Source organism: Cupressus sempervirens, chromosome 7 (assembly GCF_028749045.1).
Source record: "Cupressus sempervirens isolate cs-2001-9-10 chromosome 7, ASM2874904v1, whole genome shotgun sequence".
NCBI lineage: Eukaryota > Viridiplantae > Streptophyta > Pinopsida > Cupressales > Cupressaceae > Cupressus > Cupressus sempervirens.
In genome coordinates, this window is record NC_143124.1 from 580,477,681 (window position 1) to 580,494,117 (window position 16,437).

Here is a 16,437-nt window from a genome sequence, read left to right on the forward strand (position 1 = left end):
AGCAAAAATTTCACAATTATTCCAAGAGACATGTAAATACAAGAAGATTGTCGCCAAGAAGTAATACTAATGTAAAGAAGGTTGGAGGTAGTAGCATAGAATTTGATGAACATAGATAGTGCAGTCCGAAACACGAAGACACAAAAAGAGATATAGAAAGAGCTGAATATTCTGGATTGTGGTTGCCACAATCAGCAAATATAAGAACAGAAATACTCTACATTTATAAGGAGTATAAAAAACTTCCTACCCAAATTCAGAATGATTTATCATTCAGTGATTACTTGGATCTTCATCTAAAGCAGCAAAATAAGACTGATATGGCAAAAAGAAAGTATTTGGAATTGGTTCAGGATCTCCTTGCAAAAGACCAGTGCAAAGGTGTGTATGAAGAAGTTCTGGAAGATCAAAATCATCGAATAGAAGGTCTTGAAAAAGAACAGTCAACTAACATTGATTTGCAGCCTTCTCGCGATCACGTAGATGATGTTACACAGGGTGCAAGTTTCTACGTTGGCGATTTGGAGGTTAGCTTTGATAAGCAAGTTGATGAGATCGGTTGCACACGAGGTAATAGCAAATTGGAATTTTTGTATGATGAACCATATATTTATGATACCCATGACTTAAATTTAGAGGAACAATCTAAGATGACACTGCAAGACGATGAACTGCTTCAACAGGACACTAATGAAATGCATACCTTAAATAATCAACTGAAGGTTAGTGAAGACATGGTTGTGGCGTCTTTGGTACATTATGACAGCACTCACAAGTTGGTTGAGGATCTCTATAGGAAAGCTCAAAGGGAAATGGAAGGAGATTGGCCTGTTGCTAATTTGCAAGTGATCAAAACAGCTCTTGAAACTATGAAATCAGATTACTTATGTTTGCTTTCCGACAGGGATTATACAAGGTTGTTGGATCCTATATCAACCAATTGAATAAAGAAAGGAATGAGATTAAAGAGCTCAACAAGGAGCTTAAGCATGTTTGTGAGGCATTGGTTGATACTCAGTTTTCTCTTCAGGAAGCGAAAAATCAGATTCAAAGCACAAATCATTTTAGGGAGCATGAGGATAAAAAGAAGTAGGAATTTTTCTTGGAGGTAATTGATGAACTTGATATCACTAAGTAGATGTATGATTTGGATAGTTGCCCCAAGCTACCAAGTTCCAAAACTTCAAATCACATTCAGCTTATAGACAACCCTTTGTTTGAGGTAGATGCTGTTTGGATTTCTGATAACCCACTTTTTAAGGTAGAGGAGAGAGTTCCTCTTGATTTCCAAGAAGAAGATGATCTTGACTTCAAAGATTCGGATCAAGCTACAGTTTTTAACAGCGAACATTGGTCACAAGATTGGTGTGGTGAAGTGACTACTGTTGCCCCTCTTTCATACAGCCTTTACATGTTTCTGAATTCTAACTTATATATGGGTTGGATGGATTTCTTATTTCAGCAGTTAAACAGGTCCTAGTGGAGGATTGAGAAGGGTCATGTGTTGATTATAGGGAATGCTTTTTTAGCTTCATTCTTTCTCATGATGCCTATGTATTTTTAGGGACTCTTCAAAGTGATGATGGCGGCATTATCTTTTATGCTGCCCTTGGTGTTGATTTCAGCTTTTGGGCAGCTCGTTTCCTACATCATCTATTTAGGACGGGTCATCACCGCCTACTGGGGTATACATAGCTTTTGGATACATTTTTATCTAATCATATCCGTTGGTTATGCCATCAATGTTTGGGATCCTGGTATTTGGTTGATGGATGGATTGCAGTTCGACACCTTGCTTCGTAGTATGGCAGGATTTGTTCTCAGATCGGGCTACAGAGCTACCTACAGATTTATATGAGATCCTGGTATTAATTGGTTGAGGACAAGCAATTTTCAGGAGGGGAGATTTGTAATGTCCCTTTTTGGTGACATGAGAGGATTTTTAGATATACCCTTATAATATTAAAATTTATCTCTAAGAGCTGGAATAAAATGGAGCAATTTAATATTATAAGGGTGGGCTAAAAGTCAAGGAGAAATAAGACGAAAAGCCAGAGGGAAGTTGAAGAGTCACAAGGGAATAAGACGAAAGCTAGAGGGGAGTCAAAGAGTCTGAGTTTGTGTATTAAAAAGGAAAGAGGCTCATTCCTGGACATGCTTGATTTATTATTCAGATTTTCAATTTCTCTCTTAGGAGAGTAATTGGAAAACTTCAGCTTTCAACTAATGTGAGGATGTAGCCCCTTGTGTCGGTAGATAGTGGACGCAAACCCATTGTCTGTGGAGACGTCATTTCAAGTGTCTCGTATGCGCTTACAAGTTCTTCTTTGAGTGTTCCAATCTAACTGTAAATTATATGTTTAAGATTGGATTTCAAGTACTAGTTATTGTATTGTTGTTGTTTCTAGCATTTGTTTCTAACTTCAATACCCACAAGTTGACTATGGGTCCTTTATACACCATGCCTTCATTTGATGCCTTCACAGAGATGTTGGTGGTAGAACAAACAGAATTGATGAGCATGGGGATTCTCAAGTCTTTAAAGTCTAAAGCATTCGTGGCTAGTAAAGGGAATGAAGAAAAAGGGTCTAAGAAAAAGGTTTTAGATGTAAATGACTATATACTTAGAAATATCTAGGATATTTCAAATTACTAAAGTCTCAATATTTATAGTATTTGATGCCTAGCTATAAAGATCAAAATAGAGTGACTTATATAAACATGATATTACAAGTTACTGTAGTTGAGCTCTAAAAGTTATACCCACTAAATATTACATTGAAAAATGACAAATGCAACCTTTGTGGGGATTTCATTTATTAATATAAACATTGCAATACCATTAGTGTGATATTTTACAAAATAAAACACTTTAACTATATGTACATCAAACAGAAAAACTCACGTTTTATCCTTCCAAATCTGATCTTGCTTGAAATTAGGTAGAATCAAAGTCACGTTCATTATTTTGGCAACTGCCACTGCATTGCATATCTGCAAAAGTTGAAGCATCGTGCGAATGATTAAGACCATATTAATCAACTCATAATCATACATTAGTCTACTCTATTATTAAATTAATTAATAAATGAACATTGCCCAAAACCATCAACAGTTAATTAATTAATAATCACTAACCATGAACATTGAATTCAAAGTGAAATGTGTTAGAAACATTTTAAGGTGGTGAAACATTTTAGCGTTTAAAGAATACTATATATTTGATAGAGCTCTAAGAATTGTGTGTTGATTGTATGGCACTCATGAATGTGAATGTGTGATCAAGCCAAAAGTTAGTTGGCTATGAAGTAAAGTGTTTGTGTGCACTATATTAGATATAATTAGAAAAATGATTTTTTTTTATAGATCATTCGACCTAATGTTCCATAACAGTTGTAGTAGTAAAAACCCTTATTCAGGTAGATCCTAATAGGTCCTTTATTGTAAATCATTTTTTGGGTGCACACAAGTAAACATGCAGCATAAGCCCACAAAACCCATGTTCTTCAAAATATAAAAATATGAAATGCTTATAAAATCCCAATCGGGTAATGGAATGCAATAAAATTGTGAGGGAATACTTACTTTCAACCCATAAAACTAAAGCATTTTTCTTTAGTCGAAAAGACAAAGCAATTTCAAAAATGTGAAATGTCCTACTTCACGTAAACACGGAAACACAAAAAAGAGTGGAAGAAAAGCAAACCTTTAAAAAAACTGAAATGACTCAATAGGAACGTGAGCAATCACAACACAAATCCAATCAATTGCTACCACAAAAGTCGAGCAAGTGTATTGATCACAACAAGCAGAAGACCGATTTTCAATACAAATTGGAGCAAAATCCCTATTTCTGAAAAACCATGTCAGGGAAAATAACTCCTTTCCCAAATATAAAGTCACTTGGATTTGAGTAAATAATGTTTGTTGAGATTGACATTCTTGGATCTCCATCCTTGGATGTGAGTAAATAACTCCAAAAGTGCATTGTTTTTGTAGTGTCTCCCGTGTTTGCATCCTATTCCATAGCTTAGTTTTCAATCAATGAATATTTTGATGGATTTTCATGTGTATTTGCATATTGAGATGCTTCGATGACTTTACATTATTTTGATTACCAGTATCATAGCTGCTAGATGTTAGATGTGTCACTTTTCAGTTTGATCATATCTACATGATGATTCTAGTGATGTGACATAATGTCTTATAATGATGTTTGGTTTATTTTGTATTTAGACATGGATTATGATAAATGAGCTATCAGATGGATATTATTGGATTAATTGTTGGTGTGTTTTATGTTGTGGATGTTTGTCTGTTACCTTTAGTAAATATATGCTTAGTGATGAAAATGGATTATTTAAATGATTTAGTTAAATGCTTAATTATATGATTGTGTTGTATTGTACTACACTTTTATGTGCAGATTGTTTGTTGGTGCTAGTACGAAGTGGGAACAGAGTTGTAGTCGCTTGCGAGATCTACACGGTGTCTTGTTCTCCTTCGCGTGAATATGTGTCTTTGTGTGCTTCGGCTATTATATTTTGAGCATCTGCACTTGATGTTTTCTTTTTCACTGAATAGGTACTAGGTACATTAACCCTAAGTTTGGCATTTGAGTGTGTACCTATATCCTTGACAGTGGCACTAGAAGATAGTAACTTTGACCATCCATGTTGAGTTAATGTCGTCCCTATATGGGCGATGTATCTGTCCAAATTTATTATTAGTCCTCCAATAATTGGTAAATTTGGATTCATAATGCATTATGTGTTTAGACCAATGAGTGAGTCTGTTCATTTAGGATTTTCCAACAGTAGCGGAAAATGTTATTAAAACGTTGATTTAATTAATTTGGGGAAATTTTATATCTGATTTAATTTATAGTATTTACCAACTAATTTGTCATAGTTGAATTCCAAATAGTTGGAATTGTTTGATGGGGAAAAGGGACCAATTAGATATTAAGTTATTAATAACCTAATTTATAAGTCACTTTGGGAAAAGTGCTTATATTGGCAAATGCGAACACTTTTAATTTGCCATTTTATGCTTTTGGAGCAAAACTTCTCAATCCCTCTTGTTGGCAATTCCTTGTTTTGTTCGTTGGGTGAGATTGGCTCATTGGATCGTCATGAGGTTGGTCTCGTTGAATTTATAGCGGGGATCTTCATCTTTGTCGAGTGTTTCATTGCATTCGGCAGATTTTCCATTCCATGGTTGCAATTACCGGTTTTGGGGCTTTTTTGTGTGATAGGGCTTTCTCGTTTCTCTTTTTTTGATTCATTTATGCTTCCATTTTTAATTGCTAATTTATTGGAGGATGAGAACTAGTGTTCCCCTCCATTTTCTTGCTTCAATTTGACCCGGTTGGGCGAGAACGAATATTTGTGTGATGTATGTGATTTAATTTGTAAGTTTTCATAGTGTTATGCTATCAGAATTTGCATGTGAGCTTGTAGCTCAATTTTTAGTTGATTTTGGATGTTTGACCTTGTTTTGGAGGTGGGTTTTCGATTTCATTGAATTTCAGTAACTTTGATTTTTGAGCAATTTTATGTCACCTCGTTTTGCATACCACTCAAATTTTATGGGAATTTCTTGGCATGTGTTTTGTTTATGGATGTGGAACCCATCCATGGTTTTACTTTGCGTTCATTGGATTTTGTGTTGAATTTGTACTCCCATATGCCCAATTGAGTGAGTTTATTATACCTTGTGATTTCATTGCATTTCTCATATCCAACCTTTGCATTGGTATAATTTGATTATATTCACGGAGTTGATTGTGCCCACCCACGAGGACGTACGTGTGCATGACACGATCTTATGAGGCCCAAACTTCAGAATTTACGTTAGTTGAGGGATTGTTTATTTGGGGGTTGGGTTAGGAATTAAACTAATGGGATAATAAAACTTAATGAAAAGATAAGAAAACACCTGTATGGTTGCCAAGCATGTCGTGGGAGCCAGTTCAAGGGTCTGGTGTCTGTACAGTTGCTAGTCTTCTACGAAAGGTGGTTCGAGTGCACAATGTGATGGCCTCCTGTTGGAGCTGAGTACCGCACTAGGTGTGATGGCCTCCGGTTGGTGTTGAGTTCCACACCACATATAGCTTGGGCTTGTTGATGCCAGGTGATTACACTACACTAAAGTCCCTACATAGTTATCATATAGCGTGTCTAGTTACTGACCTATTGTATTGCATTGTCCTCATGTTCATGAGTTGTTGTCATGCACTGGTTGGTGTGTGTGTAAGCTTTGTATGCTTTGTCCTATGTGACTGTAGTCGGGTTGCTATCTCTATAAGCACGATGGTTGTGGGCCTAAGCATTCCACATTGTTGGGAGGCAATGCTATCTATACAATTGCTAGTGATCAGAGTACATAGACAGTCTTCTTAGAGCTTCAGGATTAGCGTTATGGCTCACTTGGATCCTTCAATTTTTCAGAGTATGTTATTTGTGATTTATGCTTTCTTTGATGCATATGTATATCATGTTTATGTGATGTTGTATGTTGTTTGGATTAGAAATGTATGTTATAAATTAGCATGTTGGATGGATTTGAGTTATTTGATGCTATCAAGTGCCCATCCTCGAGATATGTGTATCTAGTACTCCTTAGTATGGAGGTTCTTTCCTACATTTGATTAGATTAGTTTATTGCTTGTAATTTGATAGTTTAGTCATTTTGCTGATAGGCAGCAAGTTGTACGTATAATACAATAGGGTATCGTACATAGTCCAAAGTTCTATCGCCTAGAAAACTGGAGTTGTGTCGTATGACTATATTATGGACTCTTTCCATATTATCGTATGCCTTTGGAATTCTATGGTTCAATGTGGGAATCGTCATACCTCAAACAGCGGGCATTTCCCGACTTGTTCCGAGGTTGTGGCCTAGTGTTTTGAGTACCCTTTTGGGAATTCTTTCTCCCCAATCAAGAAAAGATTTCCTTTGGGGTGTTTTGGGATCGTTTTTTATTGTTTTTGTGTTCCTTTGCATTTCAAACAGAAAAATGAACTTGTATGGCTTAATCACTTAGGAACTTGTGTTACAACTTTAAAATGAATGTAGTATCAAATGCTAGGATAATTAATGCAATGAACTCGTATAGATAATTCCCTTAGATGGAAATGTGGGCATTGGCAAGTATGAACGTTTGGGGATCTTTGGTGGTTTGGTTTATATCTTCCGTTGCAAACTTATATATGTTGTATGCATGTATTATCGTATTTCTTAACAACAAAATATGTTAGTCCTTGTTTATCCTTATTTCCAAGGATCTTTTGGCGGAGCATTCCAATTTTAGTAAATGATGTTAAGGATATTAATATTTTATCATGTCTTTTTTTTTAAATTAATTAAAGAGAACCCAAAAGCCTATTCCTTAGTTTTTGTCAACTAATGGGTAAAAATTAGGGAAGAAGTATTGTAGAAGTAACATTTTATGTTGTCCAATTGTAAAAAGGGATGGCTTAAACATTAAAAACAACATCAATCATCTAAATGTGGCACATAAAGCCTTTTGCAACCCCCAAAGATATGAAGACCTAAGTTTGTATTATCCGGAGCTGGTTGCCCCAATGGGTAAGGGAAACAAAGAAAAGCAATTGAAAGCAAGTAAATGAGCATCCAATTTCATATTACCAAAGCCTCCTTCCAAATACTTTGGCAAACGCAATCAAAGACAAGAAGGTTGAAAGGAATCCAAGCACAAAAACTCTTGAGGTTTTAATGGAGTTTGTGGTAAAAAACCCTAAAAATAAACAGCAACAAATAATAAGAGTATCATTTCACCAATAGCTTACCAACAAGGAACAATAATTAGAAACTACTTCTAAAATTTATTATGATATAAATAAATAAAGCAATAAACCATGATGTGATGTTTCATTTCTAAAATAGGATATAATAATAAATAATCATATTAATATAAAAATATAAAAGGATTATAAATACAATTTAAATTTGAATATTAAAGAGTTAAGTTATAATTTAATGAAGTTTAATGAATGGTCAATAGGGAACAAATGAAAAAATGTGCCTCCCTCAAACATGAGATATGAACGGGAGAATAGACTTTCATTTGGAAGGGGGAGGGTAAAAGAGGAAAGAAGTGAAATGGGGACTAAGGAATAAGGAAAGAAGATTGGAATAAGGGGGAATAGAATAGAATTTCGAAGGAGGGAAGAGAGAAGACGAAAGAAGGGAAGTGGATGTATTATCCCCTTCCGGATATTTTCCCAAAACCCATGATATAAAAGTGCAGAATTAAATCCAAACAGGAAATCAATACTTGATACAATTTGCAGAACTTTAATCAATTTCTAACCAGCACATTTGCATTCAAGAAACTCAGAAAAGATTATTTTATTTTCCCCAATGTTCAGAAGTTTATACATAAACCAGCAGATTAATACAAATAATTATCCAGTAACGTTACTGTATTATACAACAGCAATACAATAATATGGAACAATCCCAATAATCCAATCTTATAAACAGAAATGACAGTCAAATTGGCAATATAGATAGAACCTGAAAGAAGGCTAGGTTTGCGTCCAATCTCCAAGTGTTTCTTCAAGGGTTTGCGTCCTAGAAGAAATAACATCAACTATTTCCAGCTCCCAGATTTAATATTTGTTTTCAATATTATAATATACATATATATCCTCTCAAGTGGAGCTTGTTGTACCTTTATTACTTTTCCCAATGAGATGCATGCTCATTCAAGCAAAGTGGGATAAAGCAACTTTTTGTCCTTTAGTCACTTAAGTGAACATAGTACCTTTTTAAAATAAAGTGACATTAAATAAACCTTTAAAGTCACTTGGCCAGTAAACCATAAAATTTTCAGGCATTAAAATAACTGACCAAACGAACTCGGATAAGCTCGTGCTATAGCTCATTGGAAAGCTCTCGGTGAGACGCTTCCAACCCAACACTAAAGTACTGAAAATACTGAGCTCTAATTACTTACTAAAAATAGTAAGTATCTGGACAACCTACCAAAACTGCTCCAATGGGTCTGGAACTGGAAATGTCTAGGCCAAATCTCGAACTGAACCTCGTACAAAACCTTTTCGCCCCTAAAACCTAGGCGAAGTGAGCTGGCCACAAAGAATTATAATGTCCCAAAAAAATGGGACATTACAGTGGAGACTAAGAAAGGAATAATGAAACATGATTGGAATGGAAAGAATTGATGAAGGGTTGTGACACTTTCAACAAGATAAAGGGTGAAGGGTTATGACTCTCTTGAATAGTTGTGACTCAAATCAAGAAGATGTAAATAGAAGGGAAAGCCATTTGTTGAAGAAAGGAAGAAGGAATCATCATAAGGAAGATAATCATAGTAAGTTAGGTTATGAGATGTAAGATAGTCTTGATTTACATACAGGGAGCATAGGTATTAAGAAAGGATCAATGGAAGAAGGAAAAGTATCTTCCAAAGGGTAAGCAACAAAAAAGGTTGCTATGAGTATTATGAATCACCAAAGTTACCATGAGCCATGAGTTGCTATTGTGCTGTTGAATTTACAGAGCACCTGCCTTCGTAAAGTTTCCAAGAAGTCATACCCTGCGTGGCTAATCATCCCCATAATACTCTTCCGATTATAAAATGAAATAAAGATACATAAAGTTATAATCAACAGATATGATTATAGAGACATCACTCTTTGTTTAAAAGATGTGACTCTATTGGAAATTGAAAAGATATAAGTAGAGGATATTTTATTCAAACAAGACACATTCAAAAAAGTATTTTACATTCACTTTTAAGGAGGAATAAGGAACAAAAATATGGCTTTGTAATGTAAATTCAAATATTTTATTTTAATAATAAAATAAAAGGCCCTTTGTTTATTTTTATTAAAGGCATGGAGATTTAAACTGCAATTGATATGTCCTTTATAATCATCTTTTAAATTCCATAAACAATTTAAATGTCAGATAAGTGGACATGGTCATTTATGGCATTTTAACCTCGATCATTATAGATATAGTGAAATATTGAATTGTTTGTGTGTATATCCAGTTTGTCTCCCTACCTTAGGAGTTAAATTGTTTATAGTTCAAGTGCATGGAACGTTATAAAGTTGTACATGATAATATAAGTTACCGATGCTTGTTCTGATGATATGGGTGCGGGGTGCTGATGTACGGATGCACGATTTTTTTTTTTTGGGGGGGGGGATTTTGGATGCGTTTGGGTGCGTCCATATAAAAATATACTTTTTTTAAAATATATATAAATATTTATATATGTATATATATATATATATATATAAATATTTATATATGTATATATATATAAATATTTATATATGTATATATATATAAATATTTATATATGTATATATATATAAAAATATTTATATATGTATATATTTATAAAAATATTTATATATGTATATATTTAAAAATGTGTATATAGTGTATACTATAATTTATGTATGCAAAGAAATATACAAAAATAAACCATTCCTCTTTTAGGGTCATTTTAGGGTTTTGGGGAAAAAAGGAGCAAAAATATAATTAAAAAAATCAATTAAACACTTCTTTTTTAAAGTCACTTAAGTGAATGGGCGTTGAAAATGTTTGGATGCTCTCCAAATGCACCCAGATGCTCTCTATTTTAGGCTAGGGGGACTGGTGCACCAAATTCTAGGATTCTCTCTGGATGCTCTCAAACGCATCACACGCGCATCCACAGGCATTGGACAAGCTTTCAATGACCACCAATGCAGCATTGAAACACATCCACTCATCTGAAAGCACCAGAACCAGCATTCGATGATTTCCTGGATGCACCGGTAACTTAGATAATAATCTTCATTGTAGTTGACTCTGTTGCCCGGATGAGCAAAGGCATTGATCTTTGTATTATTAAAGTCAAAAAATCTATATCTTCCTTCTTGCAAGCATCAAATCCATTATTGAGAAATATTATACAAAACATTCATTCAGTTCAAACATTCAACATTCTACTTTATTTTGATCGAGTTCAAGGACTTTGCCAACTAAAGAACTCACCAAAGCTTAAATTCGCTATAGAAAAGCCTTAATCCAAACAGTCAACGTTTGACGTGAAGGTCTACCCGCCTGGGTGTAGCGGAGCCTTAAGTGCAGGGGAAACAAGGTGATTCTCATTCATTGGCCAGAATTAACTATGGAATCCTGTTGGAGAATTGGCAAGCTCTTGGATTTCCAATTTGTGGTTTTGAGAAAACAATTCTCTCCAAATTGGAAGAATTAGAAACATATTTGACAAAAGTTGATCAATCATATTGTAGGCCCCTAAATTGGGCTTTACAACCTTCAATGTTAGCATTGGTCCAACATAGATTAATGGAACATCCACATAAAAATGTGAGGCCTACAATGGCCTCATGTCTCAGCGAAATTACATGAATAACAGCTCCCAGCCTACAATGAAGATCTATCAAGGAAATTTTTGCAGCTGAGTGAGAAAAACTTACAAAGATTACATGATGACCAAGACCCAACTTTCGCCAAGAGGATTAAGATTTTAGATATTATGACAAAGATCAGCTTATTTTTCATTATGATTGACCTCGAATGCAATGACTTCATTTTTCAGCTGTTAGAGTGCTTCATAGCTGAAAGTAAAAAGCATCATTTAGAAAATGTAAAGGCCTGCATGCACACCACTGTATCCTCAATTCTTGATGTGGATGATATTTGCAAGAGGTTGCAATCAACCTTGTTAGTTATTTGGAGGAGAGAACATATTATATCTCCCATTACACATGAAATCTCCAAAGCATTGATTGAGTATAGGATCTCACCTACAACTTATGAGCTCATGGAAGAATTATTTGAGCACAAAATTGATAGGTTCTAGGATCTCATGACAAATAGTGAGTTGATATCAATGGGTATACAAGTTGCAGGACCTTCTATTTGAGCAAGAACCAAATGAGGAAAGAGCAGTTATGTTTCACTTGTAAGTGTGCTTGGTTGCTTGGTCACATTTGTGAGAACAAGGAAGAAGAGACAACTCAAGAAGTGCAGATCAGTATTGAGGGAGTTGGGAAATCTACAGTTCAGCTTCAACATGATGAAAACCATGAGCGCAAACTGGCTTTGATTAATGTAAGGATTATTCTAACATCTTATTTAGTGAGTTGGAGGTTCTTATTGACAAAAATTATTGTGATCATAAGGCTGAAAATGAATCTTTTCACGAGGATGAACTATATGAAAACAATGACACAGTAGTTGATGAGCCAAAACATTTGGTGATGGGGTATAATCATGAAAAGGGCACTGCTGAAAATGAAGATGAATCTAGTATTTAAGAACTAGAGCAAGATAATGATAATAGACGGGCCGATTTGAAAGACCAAGCAGAAATTCCATTTCTAGTTAATGATTTTGGAGCATATAATTTGGAGAATAAGCAGAAAGTATCAGATAATATGGTTATTGCAGCCTTAGTGCACTTTGATAACACTCATAAAAGCATTGAAGAGGCGTTATGAGAATAAATATCATCCTTTTCTATTTCCTCTTCTTCTTAGAAAGAATGATATTTCTTCATCGGAATTTGTCTCAGTGGATTCAGATGTAGCTCAAACAATGCTTGAAAAAGGAGGGTTTGATAAAATTAGCAATATGTGGTATGGTTGCTCTTCAGTGAGCAGAACTAAGATAGAGGATATGCTAGTAGAGCATTTGATCAATAAGAAAATTGTTGTTTCAGATGTATCTAGTCTCCTACGTAATGATCCAGTAAAATTTGTTGAGAATAGATTATTACAAGATGGGGTTGTTTGTAGGAAATTCAAAGAAGCAATTAAGAAGAAATACATTGATGCTACTCTAAGACTATCTAGATTGATCGGTGACACAAAAGAATGCATATTTGTAATGTACCTGATGAAGCCCAAAATTTCTAGTCTCCATTTGTGCAAAATTGCTATAAATCAATGCCAATTAAAAGCTAAATAAATCAAGAGTATGTAAGTCCAATCATGCCTTTCCAGCAAAAGGCTTCAACTGTCTTTTCTTTAATTTTCCTAGGCAAGCATCATGGTTGTGGAATTTCATGACTGTTTGAAAAGTGCTACAGTTGAAAGATCATCTAGATAAAATCGTAGGTGTACATCACAAAGAGTATAAATAAGGAAGAATGGGGTGCCCGAGTCTAATTAAGAGCCGCTAACAATGGACAGTGGATAGGTGCGTCCAATCATTGCCAATTGATACTGTACGTATTCTGAAGCAATATATTATCAAGAGCCTCCACCATATTTATGGATTTCCAAAAACGATTGCAGCACAATAAAAACTTGAGGATTCATGAATTGCTACAGTTAGTGCTAATATACCATACAAGTGTCAACCGACTGGATTGTCGTCGATGTTTCTGTAGCCGACGGGGTGATTGTCGTCAGTGTTTTTGTATTCTGTAGCCGACGGGTAAATAGTTTGTAGCGGATATAATGTTTGTGGCCAACGGACTCTTTCGGGAAGGTTCGGCGGATAGTATTTATATCCCGTCTGGGATCATTGTAAATCATCTTCTATCATTAATCTTATCAAGCATAATGTAATGTCTGGCATATGCGAATATAATTTTGCTATTCTATTCCATTGTCTGTATGCGTTGATTTAATTTACCCGTACGGTAAACATTTGGCGCCATTGCCTTATGAACCTGGAAGGTGGGAGGAATGAAGATTAATGCCAAATCAGCTTAACAAGGATCGGAATAAGGTCAAGGGAAAAGATGGAATCCGTATTGCGCAAGAGAATTTAATTCTGGCACAGCAAGCCGAACGCCGACGGAGATTTCAGAAGATTGCCGACGGAAACCAAAGCGCCGAAAAATTGTTGGAGGAGACTCGACAGCGGGTGGAATTGTTGGAAGAAGCACGAGAGGCATTTTTGAATTTGTGCTCGCCGAGGGGAGGGAATCCAGACGGAAGAGCATCGACTCACACGGCTTGGAGTGCCGACAGAGCAAGAGCGTGGAGTGAACTCTTCGTCCAAGATACACTTCCGCGGGAGACAACTTCAGAAGATCCTTTTTCTTCACCAAGGTTTGCAGCTGTTGAGATGGCCGGTGTTGAAGTGCACTCTGACAGTGTGGGAAAACAATCCGACGGTGTGGGAAAACAGTTTGACAGTGTAGGAATGCAGTCTGTCGGTGTGGGAGACCAGTCCGCCGGTGAGGGAGTGCAAACCACCAGTGTGGGAGTGCAGTCCGCCGGTGTGGGAGAACAGTCCGCCGGTGTGGGAGTGTAGTCCGCCGATGTGGTTGTGCAAACCGCCGGTGTGAGAGTGCAATCCGCCGATGTGGGAGACTAGTCCGCCGGTGTGGGAGTACAAACCGCAAGTGTGAGAGTGCAGACCGCCGGTGTGAGATTGAACAACGCCAGTATTGCAGGACTGAGCAACGCCTGTTTACAGAAACCAATTGTGATGGCGGGACCGAAAGAGAAACTGCCAAAGTTCAATGGTGATGGTACGGTCGATCTCATTCGACATTGCAAAACATGTGAAATGATCTGGAGGGCAAATGGGATAACTGATGAAGACGACTGGATGAGGCAATTTCCGACCACCCTACGAGGCATAGCAATTGATTGGTTCACTGATACAGATCCACAAAAGCTAAACAGTTAGGATAACATTAAAAAAGAGTTTTTGGCAGAATTTAAATTGTTGCGAGATGATAATGAAATTGTAGCAGAGATCTTCAATACTAAGCAGGAGAAGAACGAAACCATCCGCATTTACGCCAAGAAATTAAAAGACTTGATAAACAAAATGGAAAGTAAGCCGGTGGACAGACTTCAGAAAAGATGGTTCGTGGAAGGCCTACGCTCGAAGTTGCGGAGGAAAATGAAAATTGTGCCATCGTCGTCATATACGGAAGCTTATAACAGAGCATTGGACCTCGAAAGTGAGCTGAAGACAAAGAAGAAGACGAAGACTAGCTCATCTGATTCGGATGACGACGAGCCTGCTGGAGGTGATAGCAGCGATAATGAAGACAACAGTAAGAAGGTTCGTGCCCTACAGAAGGACATGATCCGCATGATGAAGGAGTTTAAAAATATGCAAAAGGAGCCAAAAGGCAGTGAGTTGTGGTGCACGGAGTGTAAGACCAACGGTCATACTAAAGGATCGTGTCCAAAGAATCAATTCTGCAACATTTGTCAAATCATGGGCCATTCGACAAAGGAGTGCCCCTTTAACATGAAGACGAAAGGATCTCCACAGGTGCTTCTTGCACAGGAGGCTTCCCCGTCGGGCAGTAGCGGAAATACGAATAGCACAGGTGCCACATCCGGAGGGTACAAGAATAATAACAGAGGGAAAAATAACAACAATGCAAACATAACAATAATAATGGGAGCCGAAGTCAAACCCTGTATGATGCAAACGAACGACCGATTGTTCAATGTCGGGCATGTAATTTGTGAGGTCATTTTGCGCGGGATTGTACAGCGGCAAACACACCGAAATTATTATGCAGATGGTGCAGACCCGACGACCATAAAGATGCCAAGTGCCCAAAGTCTGGAGTAAACTTGATCACTGTCAGCACGGATGTAGATGAGGTTCTGGCAATTACACGGAGACAAGCGGAGGAAAAGAGAAATTTGGGGGAAGTGCAGGCGGAAATTGCAAAGGCATCGTCGACGGGGACATCTCAATTGAAGGACATCACCGGCACCTTGGCAAGGAACTTCGCAGAACAAAACATTGTACGACAAATCTTACAAACGGAGATACCGGTCAAGATAAGTGACCTCCTTCTCACAATGCCCCAGTTACGGATGGCCATTCTGAATCATACACCATTTCCGAAAGCAACGGAGGACGCAAGAAGGGATAGTAGTCCAATGACGACAACAGACCCAATGCTTCTGGTGCTCACGACGGGAAGGCATCTGGCGGTTGTCGAGATGGGGATTTTGGGAAACATTCTGACAAACACAATTGTTGACGGAGGGTCCGACGTGAATGTGTTGCCGGAGGATACTTGGAAGAAGTTGGGAAAGCCAATTCTGTGGCCACCTACATTCCAATTGTTCACGGTAGACCAGCACGAGATCAAACCGTTGGGAACCTTAAAGGCGCGACCGGTAACCATTGGTACGCAACCATTTTTATTGGATTTTGTGGTCATTCCATCAAAAAGAAAAGGATATGATGCTATTCTCGGACGGACTTGGTTGGTGCAAGCAAAAGTTAAACATAATTGGAAATGAAATACCCTATCAATGGAGCACGGAGGCAAAAGATTCATAATTGACTTGCACACACAAATGGTAGGTGAGGAGGTAGCATCGTCAGACTCAGAAGGTGAAGGCGACAGTGACGACAAAAGAAATGAGATGAAGGAAAAAGGAGAATGGAACCGAACGACGAAGGAGTATTGAGTCTTGA

The 16,437-nt window shown here is 36.9% G+C and overlaps 1 protein-coding gene across 1 annotated transcript in view; it reads right to left on the minus strand.

Moving 5' to 3' along the window:
• The window catches only part of LOC149548082 (protein PECTIC ARABINOGALACTAN SYNTHESIS-RELATED-like), a 233,046-nt gene that overhangs the window by 121,334 nt on the left and 95,275 nt on the right, over window positions 1-16,437 (minus strand). Inside the window, exon 5 of the mRNA XM_089792113.1 lies at window positions 2,906-2,994. Coding sequence (XP_089648239.1) covers window positions 2,906-2,994 — 89 coding nt within the window. The remainder of the gene's footprint in view (window positions 1-2,905; window positions 2,995-16,437) is intronic.